Source organism: Emiliania huxleyi, assembly GCF_000372725.1.
Source record: "Emiliania huxleyi CCMP1516 chromosome Unknown EMIHUscaffold_16, whole genome shotgun sequence".
NCBI lineage: Eukaryota > Haptophyta > Isochrysidales > Noelaerhabdaceae > Emiliania > Emiliania huxleyi.
The window spans coordinates 243,957-256,934 of record NW_005200982.1 but is presented as its reverse complement, the minus strand read 5'-3'; the positions used below and the strand labels follow the sequence as shown (position 1 = coordinate 256,934).

The 12,978-nt window shown below is 66.3% G+C and overlaps 3 protein-coding genes across 3 annotated transcripts; all 3 read right to left on the bottom strand.

Moving 5' to 3' along the window:
- Positions 1-3,963: 3,963 nt before the first annotated feature.
- Positions 3,964-5,041, bottom strand: EMIHUDRAFT_352369 (hypothetical protein; the record flags this gene model as incomplete). The annotated part of the gene is made up of 2 exons (XM_005785488.1): positions 3,964-4,495; positions 4,695-5,041. A coding segment is annotated over one exon (175 nt), but the record flags the coding sequence as incomplete, so codon positions are not given.
- Positions 5,042-6,163: 1,122 nt separating this feature from the next.
- EMIHUDRAFT_63427 (hypothetical protein) lies at positions 6,164-8,560 on the bottom strand (the record flags this gene model as incomplete). The annotated part of the gene is made up of 3 exons (XM_005785487.1): positions 6,164-7,061; positions 7,306-7,577; positions 7,700-8,560. 3 exons carry the CDS (start codon positions 8,558-8,560, stop codon positions 6,164-6,166), a joined length of 2,031 nt encoding a protein of 676 aa, XP_005785544.1.
- Positions 8,561-9,701: 1,141 nt separating this feature from the next.
- Rab11-1 (ras-related protein) lies at positions 9,702-12,319 on the bottom strand. Its single transcript, XM_005785486.1, has 4 exons — positions 12,218-12,319; positions 11,821-12,109; positions 10,207-11,587; positions 9,702-10,135 (listed from the first exon to the last, which is right to left on the bottom strand). The coding sequence occupies exons 1-3, from the start codon at positions 12,267-12,269 to the stop codon at positions 11,281-11,283; spliced, it is 648 nt and encodes a 215-aa protein (XP_005785543.1). The 5' UTR covers positions 12,270-12,319; the 3' UTR covers positions 9,702-10,135; positions 10,207-11,280.
- Between the last annotated feature and the right edge of the window lie 659 nt (positions 12,320-12,978).

The window sequence follows — 12,978 nt, the reverse complement described above, 5'->3', positions numbered from 1 at the left end:
AGCAACAACAAAACACTAACAATCTCGTTCACAGGACTGCAGCGGTACCCTCGAGGCGGTACCTAGGGTCGCCAATAAACGAGTAAAGAGAAACAAATTTTCCTTCGAATTATTCCTCCCTCGCGCACCTTCGCCGAAGTTTGGTTGTGGGTTTGATTGGCTCACACGCACGCGGCCCCGAACGATGAAACAGCCCGGGGCTGCACCCCACACCAGCCAGCGACGGGGCGCTCTCGGCTTCACATGCTATCGGATCCGGGCAACAGCGCGGAGGCGTGCGCAGAGATTCACCGGCTGCTCTCCTCCGGCTCCCTGAGCCGGCTGCTCGACAGCTGCCGCAGCATGCACCTCGATCTCTCGGCGTCGCCGCTGATGCCGGTCCCGCACCAAGCTGTGCCGGCGACCCAGCAGGCGAATCCACCCGACGTTGCCCGCGCCGCTCCTCCCATTCACGCCTCCCCAAACCTGCACCTGACAGGCCTTTGCCAACGCGTGCCTTCCCGTCGCCGAGGTCCAGCGATGTGCGCCGCACCACCCGCAACCTCTCACCACCACCTGCCGCACCACCCGCTGGCCGCTGCAAGTGAGCGATCGCCGGCCTCCTCGCCGCGCAGGGATTGCGGAGCACTCGGACTCGTCCGTCGCCCGGCCACCCATGGATCTGGCGCCGGGGTCGGTCTTGACTGTGCCCGGCGTCATCGTGAATGGCGTGCACGCGCACAGCCCGCGAGCTCCGCCGCCGCGTGTGGCCAGCCTCTCCGTCGCGCTCGAGGCGGAGGCGCAAGGGACGGCGATGGCCCTCGCAGGCCTCTCCCGCTCGAACCACGCACTCGCCCTTGGGGGTGGCACCTCGCCCGAGCTGTCTCGAACCCAGGCGGAGCAAATGCTGGTCGACCTCGAGCGGCGAGCGGTGCAATGGGCGCAGCAGGCGTCGGCGATGCGCGGGGAGTGAGGCTGTCCCCGCGCCCGCCGCTCAGAGCCCAGTCCCTCGATCCAGCCCCCGTCACCCGCCACCCACACACGCACGAAGGCAGACCAAGGCGATAGGTGCGACAGACGGGGCCACATATCCGACACATAGGTCGCGCATGCTGCGTAGCGCCGCAACGGTGGACCACTCACGGCTGCAGTCCATCGAGCGCATCCTCCTCTCCACCGTGGAAGACTTGCAGCGCAGCCACGACGCGCGGCGGGTTGAGACGACGGCCGAGCAAGACCACGCCACCGCAACCAAAGAGCGCAAAAAGGCACGCCGGCAGAACCACCGCTACGAGCAAAAGTCGGTGTTGATAGAGGTGCGTGCGACGCACCGCGTGCAGCAACCTCCACCGAACCTCCACCCCGCGCAGCATAAATACCCACGACCTCCTCTCAGCCGCGGCTTGTGTGCTCGCCTCCCCACCCAGTGGTTCAGCAAACACGAGCTCGACCCGTACCCCAACGGCGAGGAGAAGCTGGCCCTTGCGCGTGCTGCGGGCCTAGAGCTGCGGCAAGTGGAGCACTGCGCGCCGGCTGCACGCGCGTCGCACCCCCTACTCTGACTCACACCGCAATACGTCAACGGCGCTGCCTGCGTAGGGTTTACGAATCGCCGCAAGCGGCACTGGAGAGCGACGGAGAGCGACGCAGCGGGAGCGGCGCCAGCACAGGGGGCAACTACTGAGCAAGGCGAAGAGGAGCATGCGGGAGTCAGCGACGACGATCTGATGGATTGAGCTACAAGCTGTGAGCACGCACATCCGCGCGTGCGTGCGCCTCGTCCACCACCCCGACATACACCCGCGGTGCGTGGGCCGTGGGGAGAGGCCCTCCCCCCCCCCCCGGCATCGCTGATTCGGTTGTTTTAATTATGAGTTATACTAGTGCTACGCTCTGCACACCCACGACGAGTCGTCGACCGGCACGAGAGTGGTGACTGGTGAGTCTGAATGGTGTGTGTTGTGCTGGTGCGGGGTCGTCGCAACTCGCCACTCGCCTGATTTCTCTCTACACTCTACTGACGAGACGCAACACCGCAAACACACACAACGCTCTGGGCAAACATAAATCACAGCACTAAAACGGACACACACACAACGCGCCTAGTTTAGCGGTGCCCATCTCGACCTCATCCACGGCTTGGGCTGGCCGCTTCCCGGCTCGTGGAGGGCAGCCGCGGCACAGCCTCGCGCAAATCGTCAACCTGTGGGAACGAGACGCCGTGCCGCTCGCGCAGCTCGACCTGGAACGCCAGAGACATCGTGCGCGTGTCATGCACGGCGCGGACCGAGCAGTGGGCGCGGCTGCAAGCGGGCGTGCACGGATCCGCTAGTGAGTGGCGGGCGGGCGGCCTGCGCTCGCTGCAGCTCTCGCAGCATCGCCGGCAGCATTGGCTCCTCTGCGCGGGACTGCGCGCGCCTGCAAGCACGCTCCCACGTTTAGGACCACCCGTCGCCGCGCGCGGCCTCAGCGTGCGCCCGCGACGCGCAGAATCGCAGCGTTGAGCGCCTACGTGCCCGACTCCTCTGGCTCAGCGGCGCGCACGGCCACGAGGCTCACCCGACGGGCGCTCCCCGCAACGCACCGTGGCCGTGCGCCGCCGCTGCGATGGATGGAGCAGGTGAGCGCTCGGCGAGTCGGCCCCGTCGGCCGACGCAAGCTGCATGGAGCAAGAGGCGCCTCAGTCTCTGGGCGGTGGCTGCCGCCGCGGTGTCGCAGCTCTCTCTGCTCGGCAGCTCTCGGCCGGGGCGGATCTCGGCGTCTCACGGCGCGCCAGCATCATCGTGAGCTCGAGCGGCTCGACCAGGGCGGGCTGCGCCTCCGCGAGCGGCGCGAGCTTGTGCTGCGCGTGCGTCAGTGCCGCTGCGACATCTCCCGCGCGGACGAGCTCTATGAAGTGCTGCTGCTGCAGCGCAAAGAGCAGCTGCAGGTCGGAGCCGCCGTTCGGAGGGTCGACCGAGAGGAGCGCTGGATGCAGCGCCTCGAGCGCCTCGAGCGCGGCCTGCATCCGCCCCGCCTCGACCGCCTGCCGGATGGACATCCGCTCCGCGATGCCGTCCAGATCGCCCGCCGGCGTCCCGGACTCGCGCACAAACGCGGCCGCCGCGTCGTGGTGGCCCTGGTTGACGAGCCAGTCGAGGACAAGCGCGTTCACCATGCTCTTTGGCAGCTCGACGGCCTGCAGCCGAGCGTCCCACTCGACCGACATTGGGGGAACTCACGACGAAAAGAATTTTCAGGCACGCTCTCTCGCACTGGAGCACCACCTGATGTACTGCGCAGAAAGCTGTGGTTGAGCGCACTGCGCTGATGAGGCGACCCAAAGGAGGCCGGATCGGACCGTAGGCCGCTACCATGCGCAAGACCAGACCAGCCGCCGCTACCAGGCGCAAGACCAGACGGTGTAGCTGAGCTCCCTCGGAGACCGAGGGCGGCGCCCGACGGCGCGGTGGCGCGGTGCCCGCGGTCCGCGATGTCTACGTCTTGCTCCATACTGCACCGATCGATGAGAAAGATACCGCGAAGGGACGGAACGAACACGCGGGCTCTGGGCCGGCGCGGGGGCCCCAGAGGGTGTGCATGCGGGGGGGAGATGGGGTCCCATGGCCCGCCGCAGGCGCCGATTTTTTCGTTTTTTTCTTTTTTGGCGATTTTTTACTTGTTTTCATGGGAATTCGGCGGCCATGCTATCACGCCTTGCGACAGCCTGTCGGCGCAGCTGACCGTGCCATAATGCACAATTGATCACCTGCATAGCTCGCGGCCTTAGTATCAAGCATTCAGTGACGACCTGATCGTACGGCCAGTAGGAAGGTGTCCTTCCAGCGCGTGCACGCTTCTGGCGCAATGCGCGTCACCTCGGATTGGCTGCTGGCACTCTCGAGGCTATGCCTACAAAGCCTCGCGCGCATGGGCAGTCAAGAGGGACCACGCACCTTCTCAGGACAGCGCCGGTGCCACTCTCTTGGACCGGCAAACTTGGTGGTCTACGTTTCTGCGACGCCGTCTCCCAGCGCGGGCAGGCTGGCTCGCTCTCGTAGCCGGCCTGCACGCTCGCGTATGTGATGCCCTTTGTTTGTGCGAGGTACTTCATCCAGTAGGACATGGCACTCGCCACCTCATGCCGCGCCGGCATCGCCACGTCCAGCTCCATGACGGGTGCGGCCGTCGATATGAAGCCGAGCTGGCACCGCACTTGATCGTGAGCCTATGCTCATCGAGCGCGACGGCATGATGAAGGCGTCGCACGCATCGACCTCGACCGCCTCGCGCACGTCGATTGCCGTGTTCATCTGCGCGAAGCAACCGCGCGGTGAGCACGGCGCTGAGGACGTTGTGCGCGCAGCAGCGCCGTCCTGAGTTGCTGCCTCGATATCTGGCCAGTAGCCGCCGATATCGCGCCTGGTCAGAAAGGCAGCGAGGTTGTACGCGGCGTGCAGGATGACGAGGAAGAAAAGCCGATGCCGACGTTCATCAGGATCAGCCGCGCGTCGCCGTCGGTCGCAAAGCGGTGCTGGTACGTGGTAGTCGAAGTAGGGTGTGCCGCTGAATAGCGTGAGGAGAGATTCGTAGCACCCTTCAAGGCTTACCTTACTAGTACCTTATCTCACGCGCGTCACCGTGCGCATCACTCAAGCGCCTCCAGACGATCGTGTACCACATTCCTCCACAAACGTCCCCCCCCCCCCCCCCGCCACCTTCCGGCTTCCATCCAGGAGAGCCGTATGGTAGACCGAGGCGCGGGAGCTCATGTGTTCTCAGGCGGGTTCCGTTCCGGTCTCGAACATTTTGGAACTGCGAGAAGCCCGCGCTCTTCAGCATGCCGACGTGGAGCGTGTCTAGAGTGACGGAGCGAGGGTGGGGGGATGGGAGTCGGTCTCGTGAGACGTGAGGCGAGGAGCGGAGTGCATGGGGCGGGCTAGGGGCAGTACACCTTCACTTCTTCCCAAAGGGGTTGGGAAGCTCGAACTTTGCCGCCTTCTGAGGCGCGGCCGCGGCCTTGGTCGCCTACGCAAGAATCAGGACATGCCAAACGCGGACAGACGCAGGGAGAGCCGGATGCGGCCTCGGCCTTCTTCTCGTCCGCCGCGGCCTTTTTTGCCGCTTCCGCCTCCGCCTTGGCCGCCTTGGCCGCCTCCGCCTTGACCAGCTTTGCCTCTGCCGCCGCCGCCGCATCCGCCTTGCGCTTGGCCGCAGCAGCGTCGGCCTCAGCCTTTTTGGCAGCAACCACTGCCTTCTTCTCTGCCGCTGCCGCCTCGCGCTCCTCGGCGGTCAGTGCGGTGGCGACAATACCCGCCAGCTGCTTCTCGGCGGTGGTGAGGTCGTCCTTCGTAATGACTGCCGGGGGGCGAGCGGGCGGACGCCGTCGGGTGCTCGGTGCGACATGGCGGAGGTGCGACTAAGCGGCCGCACAGTACATGGTGCCCGCTTGCTGCGGAAAGCCGTCCAGCTTCGCCTGCAGTGCGGCGATGGTCTCCGCCATCGCCATCGCCTTGGAAGCCAGTTCTGGGTTGGCCGCTGCTGCGGCGGCGCTCATGCCACCGGGTCCAGCAACGGCTGGCTCTTCCACCGACTCGGGTTCTGCCTCGGGCTCGTTCATGACGAGCGAGCGCGCAGCGCGAGGTGCTAAAGGCGCGGCGCGGCGCGAGTTTCCCAGGCGCAACGTGCTGGCCGGCGTTGCGAGCGTGAGGAGCACGAGAACGAGCAGCGAGAACGAGAGAGAGACCTTCATTGTGGACTGTGGGCTGTGGGCTTCAATTTGGCGTGCCCTGTCATTGTCGGTGCCTAAAAGGTGTGACTCGGTGAGCTAGGGGTCAGGGCTCTCTAGCCCGTAGCCCGATGCCAATCATCCGGCCCGCTGGGTACGCTTCTTAGCTCCCCGGCCCTGGATGTGAGGTTGCCGACTGCACTCCAAGTGCTCCATCCTCCAAGTGCTGTGAAGGTCTCCCACAAACACCAGGGCCTCCAGGGCTCGCACCTCAACCTCTCACAGACCAGCGCATAGCGCCATAGGACGTATTTTCTTCTCATAACAAGGCTGTGAAGACAAAAACTGTGCACCCAATCGTTTTGATGCATGATGGCTCACCGCTCGTCTCCGAAGACCAGACCTAGCTGCAGACTCTTGTGCCACAAAATTGCATTGCACACTGCGACCGTGCTCACTCTCAGCACAGCGGCGCCTCTATAACGCAGCGGCGGCCTCTGCCACTGCGGCCGTCCTAGAGGGCGGCAAGCCCCGCACCCCTTGCTCGGCGAGCGGGCGCGTGACTCGGCGCAGCCAGCGGGCGCCCTCCGAGTCGGCGTCCACGCGGGGCGAGACACGCTCCCAGACGCGGGCGTGGTACGCGTCGAGCCACTCCACCTCTGCGCTGGTGAGGAGGGACGGCTCGAGGAGCGACGCCTGGATGGGCACGTGTGTCAGCTGGTCGAAGCGGAGGTACGCCTTGCCGTTGAAGGCGTTCGGCGTCGGTGCGGCGCGCGCCACCAGCAGGTTCTCGATCCGGATGCCAAAGGCGCCCGCCTCGTAGTAGCCCGGCTCGTTGGAGCAGATCATCCCCTCCTCGAGGCCGCACGTGTTGCCCCACCGCGCCGAGATCGAGTGCGGCCCCTCGTGCACGTTCAGCGCCGCCCCCACGCCGTGCCCCGTGCCGTGCAGGTAGTCGAGCCCCGCCTGCCAGAGCGCCTGCCGCGCAAAGGCGTCGATGGCCATCCCCGGCGTCCCCTCGGGGAAGGTGAGCGTGTCGAGGCCGATGTTGCCCTTGAGCACGCGCGTGAAGCACTCGCGCTGCCAGTCGGTGGGGGTGCCCAGGTGGAAAGTTCTTGTCACGTCGGTGGTCCCCGTCGCGTACTGGCCGCCCGAGTCGAGCAGCATCATCTGCGAGCCGTCCAGCGTGTTGACGCGCGCCGCGTCCGCCACCATGCAGTCGTAGTGGATGATGGCCCCGTTCGAGCCGGCGCCCGCGATCGTGGGGAAGGAGAGGTCGATAAAGCCGGGCTGCGCCGCGCGGAAGGAGGCGAGCTTGGTCGCGATCTCGACCTCGGTGAGCGGCGTCGCCTCGGCGACCACGACGCGCTCGAGCCTGTGGGCGAGGGCGGGGAGGCGTGTGTGTGTGTGTGTGCGTGTGTGTGTGCGTGTGCGTGTGCGTGCGTGCGTGCGTGTGCGTGCGTGCGTGCGTGTGCGTGCGTGTGTGTGTGTGCGTGCATGCGTGCGTGTGCGTGCGTGTGTGCGCGCGCGCGCGCGTGTGTGTGGACCGATCGGCACGGCGGTGGGCGAGCCCCTCGGTCTGGAGGGCTGGCGCGGGGGAGGGGAGAGGCGGTCTGCACCAGGCAAAGAAGTGGGCGAGCGCAGCCGCGTCGGTGAGGTGCGCCTCCAGCATGCCCGCCAGCTCGGCCGCATTCTTGCGCGCCTTGCGCAGGATGAGGGGCGACGTGGCGAGGGCCGCCCGCCCGCCCGCCGCCAGCCGCAGCCCGTAGTTGACCGACTTTGGGTCGATCAGCAGCGTCTTGCCCTCCTCGTCCGCAAGCCGGCGCACTGCCGGCTCGGCCTCTTCGTACGGCGCAATCGCCACGCCCGCCGCCGCCAGCGCGCCACTCACCTGAAGCGGGTGGGGTGGTGGTGGTGGTGGGGTGGGGTGGGGTGGGTGGGGGGTCCCTGAGACGGCGGCGGCGAAGCGGCTCTCGCACGCGTGGGAGAGGGGGTCGGGCGCGGCTTCGGCACCTCATCGTCCAACTTCGAGCGCTCGACGAAGAGCGTGGCGCTGGTCGGATGTGTCGCGTGGACGAGTGCAAAGGCCTGCAGCACGGGGCAGTGCGGCACGTCCGCGCCGCGCACGTTGAGCAGCCAGCACACCTCGTCCAGCGAGCCGAGCACAAGCGCGTCCGCCTTGGCCTTGTCCAGGTCCTCGCCTGCCGCGGCGAGCTTCTCCTCGGCCGACGCGCCTGCCACGGAGAGCGGCAGCAGCCGGGCCTTGCCGAGCGGAGGCGGCGGCCTGCCCGTCCAGATGGAGTCGACGAGGTTGGGAGGCGAGAGCGGCTCTAGCCGGAGTCCGCTCTGCGCCGCGTCGAGCGCGGATCGCAGCGTGTTGGCCTCGTCAACGCTGTGAACCGACGCGTCGATGCCGACTGCGGACGCGTCCGGGAGGTTGGAGGCGAGCCACGACTCGAGCGAGGGCACGCCGGGCTGGCCCGCGCGCATGAGCGTCCACTCGGGCGAGAGTTCCTGCTCGGCCTGCAGAAAGTACCGCCCGTCCGTCCACAGCAACGCCGCGTCTGCGGTGACGACCGCCGTGCCAGCGGAGCCGGTGAAGCCAGAGAGGAAGGCGCGGCGGTCGTAGGCGGGGTGGGTGTACTCGGACAGGTGGGCGTCGCCCGACGGCACGACAAAGGCTGCGACGCCAGCATCGGCCATCGCCTTGCGGAACGAGCGGAGCTTCACATCTGCGGCGTCCGCCGCCGACGCGACGGCCCGCCCGCCACGCAGAATCAACGGCCCGGGACGCAACGGCGTGATCACGCGGGCAAAGGCGCAGGCGCCGAGGGTCGAGAGCCGCACGAGCTGGGAGGCGGGGGAGAGAGGCATGGCGGGAGCGGATCCCAAGCGAAGATGCTGCGAAAGACCTGCTCTCTCTCTCTCTCTCTCTCTCTCTCTCTCTCTCTCTCTCTCTCTCTCTCTCTCTCTCTCTCTCTCTCTCTCTCTCTCTCTCTCTCTCTCTCTCTCTCTCTCTCTCTCTCTCTCTCTCTCTCTCTCTCTCTCTCTCTCTCTCTCTCTCTCTCTCTCTCTCTCTCTCTCTCTCTCTCTCTCTCTCTCTCTCTCTTCTCTCTCTCTCCAGTCTCCACCCTTGTTGTTTGGAGAGAGAGAGAGAGAGAGATTTTTATTAACCAACAACTTGTTGTTTGATCAGATGTACCTGTTCGAAACCTTCGGCGGGTGGTGCAACGCGGTCAAACGGCTGTTCTACCAGATGAAGGACAAGGTGCGCAACAAGCTCTCGAAGCGGCAGCACGAGGACGAGGCGACCTGGTCGACGCGGTCGTGGCACGTGGCTGTCGCTGCAGGCCCAGCGCATGTCAGTCGCGCTGCAGCTCGCGGCGGCGGAAGAGATTGCGACCGAGCTCAGGCTCGCCGCGGCGTCGGAGGACGCCGCCGTCGCCTAGACTCCCCTGCGTCACTACGTGCCTCCCCGTCTTTGTAGCCTGGCTGGCGTTTGTGCCCCGTTTGTGCCGCGTCCCGTGCCCCCGAGTTCAATTTACATCTTTGTCACGTACGTAGTCCCCACAATAGCGTGGGATCGCTTGTCATGTGATAGAGCGCGTTGTGTTCTTGTTTCGTATCCGCTTTCTCTCTTAGGTTAGGTAGGAAGGCGGGCGGACCCTCACAGATCACAGGTAGGAAAGAAATGGTTTTCTAAAATCTCTCTCTCAGGTAGGAAGGTGAAGAACAGCCAGGCTCGGACTGGACACCAACGCGGTGGACGCGCGCAGGTAGGTAGGTAGAAAGGTGAAGAACAGCCAGGCTCGGACTGGACACCAACGCGGTATGGGTGGACGCTGGACAGATGATGACGACACGCACGAGCGACACACAGACACAAACAGGCTCACAAGACACACAGCTATCTGGCTGCCACACACCCTGAGTCGGCGTACACATAACTCAGGGCCACATCCTCCCTGTCGCCCCCCCCAGCGCGCGCACGAGCGCCACACAGAAAAAAAACTGACCCTGAACAGCCGCTCCCAACGCCACACGGCCATGGTCGTGCTCCAAGTCAAGCGCAGCGAGAAGGACACCTTCCTCTACGAGACGGTCTGCTCCGCGGAGGTCGACGTCGTGTTGCGCGACCTCATCGCAATCCACAACCTCCGTCAGCGGGTGCTCCGGCTGGCTGAGGCCGCCTCGGCGCTCGCAGCGCACGGGCCGTCAAAGCCGCCAGAGCAGCAGGGCCTCGACGACTCGACGCCGTTGCTCGAGGACTACGACGTGGCCAGCGGCGCCACCGCACCGCGTCCACCACCAGCGCGCAACGAGCACTACTGTCCAGACCCGACGGAGCGGCGGACGGGCAACGCGCCGCCGCCAGAGATTGCGCAGGTGCTGACGCGAACAGTTGATGACGCGCAGGCGCTGCTGTCGGAGCGGCAGGTGGCGATGAAGGTGCGGCGGAGGGCACACCCCTGCAGACGGCCGCCGGCTGGTCGGGACGCGCGCACGCCGCTTCTCCATAGGTGCCGGCGACGGCAGCGGCGCTCGAGGAGGCGGTGCAAAACATCAAGGGAGCTGTGATGATCGCGTGGCCGATGGGGCTCCCCGACTACGACCCGGTGCGGCAGATCCTCGAGGACCGCGACGCGCTCGAGGGCGCCGCCCAGCTGCAGCACCTCGACGCCGACGCCACCTGCCTGTGGTGCTGCAGCAAGGAGATGCAACGCGAGAAGCTGCTCTCCGACTACGTCGGCCGGAACGAGAAGACGAAGGTGGTGGCCAAGCTGCAGAAGAAGGGGGCGGGCGCGCCGCAGCGCGAGCCCGCCGTCTCGGAGGCGGAGCAGCAGGCGATGATCGCGTTTTACCACAAGAAGCAGCAAGAGGCGGAGCGGCTCGCCGCCGAGGACGAGGACGCGTACCTCCACTCGTCGTGGGCGGACCCAAAGGCGCTCAAGTCGGCCTTCACGGGCATCGGCAACATCAGCTGGCGCGCGGGTGGACCACGCTAAACTGTGGCATGAGTCTCCTCAGACATTTTATCTTGGCTCGAGCGCGCGGGCGAGAGAGAGCCCAGAGAGAGTGTATGCAACCGCAGTAGTCAGTAGAGCGACCCGGGCGTGGGGAGCGTGGTCCGTGGAGCGTGGATGTTGCGCGCCGGCAGCGGCTATTATAGGCCGCGGGGCCCGCCGGCCCGGGGCGGTCGCAGTGCCACGAGTGGAGTGCAGCTGGAGCTGCAGGGGGGGCGCGCGAGGGAGAGGTCGTATGTTCCTTTTCGAGTTCAGATAGCGACTCCGAGACGTAAGATCGGGCACACGCCAAAGGACGATTTCCCGGGGGTGACGGCTGACGGTGACGCGCGCACCCGGCGACCCGCGCGCGGCGCGCGCTCCCCCTCTCTCGACTGCGGACTGGGCGCTGCCCCGCGCGGCGGGGGGCGCACACACGTAAAAGAACACAGTTTCTCACTGACGCACAATCGCATGCTAGTGGCCGGGCGGCGGCCGCCAGGCGCTGTGCGGCTGGGCGCCTGCCCACTTTTGCCCGGCGCCGCGCCACCGGCGCCCGTTGCGCGCTCTCCCCCGGAACGCCGGCAGCGGTCAGCAGCACCCCTTTTTGGCGGGCGGGGCTGCAGCGTTGCCGAGTACGATCTTCTCCCCGCCGGCCGACGCGACCGCGCCGCCGCCCGCCTCGAGCGTCTTCCTCGTCACGATGCGGTAGATCTCGATCAGGATCGTCTCGAACGCGAGGTCGACGTTGGTCGCGTCGAGCGCCGACGTCTCGATGAAGGCGAGGTTGTTCTGCTCCGCAAAGGCCTTTGCGTCCTCCGTCGCGCACGCCTGCAAATGCTTGAGGTCGCACTTGTTCCCCACCAGCATCACCACAATCGACGGGTCTGCGTGCGTCCTGCGCGGGGCAGCGGACGCGTCGGCGGCGAGCCCAGCGCACAGAGGGCCAGGGGGCGGCAGCCCCGGCCCTGCGGCACGGGGCTGTGCGGCGGCGTCGTGACTGTGCGCGCGGCACAGGCACGCCGGCCTCCTGGCGGTCAGCGGTGCGCGCGCGCGCGCGCGCGCGGCGCAGCGAGAGAGAGACAGCGCGCGCGCCGCGCGCGCTGGGTGTCTGCGGCGGGCGCAGCGCACCGCAACTCCTTCAGCCAGCGCTCGACGTTCTCAAAGGTGAGCCGCTTCGAGATGTCATAGACGAGCAGCGCGCCCACCGCGCCGCGGTAGTACGCCGACGTGATGGCGCGGTAGCGCTCCTGACCGGCGGTGTCCCAGATCTGCGCTTTAATGATCTTCCCGTCGTGCTGGATTGAGCGCGTCGCAAACTCTACGCCGATCGTCGACTTGGAGTCGAGGTGGAATTCATTGCGGGTGAAGCGACTCAGCAGATTCGACTTGCCCACGCCCGAGTCGCCGATGATGACCACTGTGCAGGGCAGGCACAGGCGCGGCGGTCAGCGCGGCCTGCCAAACGAAGCGGCGCCAGCAGCGCGGCGCGGCGTGGCGCGGGGAGGCGCGGCGGCGCCGCGCGCACCCTTGAAGAGGTAGTCGTAGTCGTCGTCCGTGCGGCTGCCGGCGCCGGCCATCGAGGAAGGAAGGGGAGCTGTGCTGCTTTTGCGGCGCCGCTGCTGTGGGCGCTCTGTTTGAAAAAGAATTTTACTCCAATGCGAAGCACAACACGGGGCACGGGCCTCCCATCCCTCCCTTGGGTTGTCCGTTTTCTTTCTTTTACGGGGCACGGGACTGGCTCGCACTGGCACTAACACAGGTACACCACGGGAGCCGCCTAAGCGACTCCTGCGAGAGTGGCGAGGCACTTAGCTCCGTGCACCCGCCCACCCCCGCCACAGGCAAGCTCATTCACAACCTGCTCTGCGATTGCCGTGTGAAGAACGACTGAGATACGCTGCTTCTGCAAAAAGAATTTTACAACGAAACTCCCTCGCACGACACAATACGCCTCCAGCAAGCAGCATGCCGGGGAAGTCTTGCCGGAGCCGCCGGGCGCGTTGACGACTGGAGAAGGTCGCCCTTGTGCTTGTACTTGAGAGAGAGATTTTTAGCAATACCAAACCACTCTCGTCTGAACCACAGCGTGTCCCGGTCCATAGTTTCAAGGTCGAGGGCGGGCCCTTTCGGGCTCGGGCCGCCCTCTCGCCCGCACCTCTGCGGGGCTTGCACGGCTTCTTCCTCTGCCGCGTCGCCCTCCTCCCTCTGCCTCGTCCTGCGACGCCGCCGCCGCCTGCCGCTCCCTTGCTCTCGCGGCTTCTTTCTGGGAGGTACATGTAAAAGAAA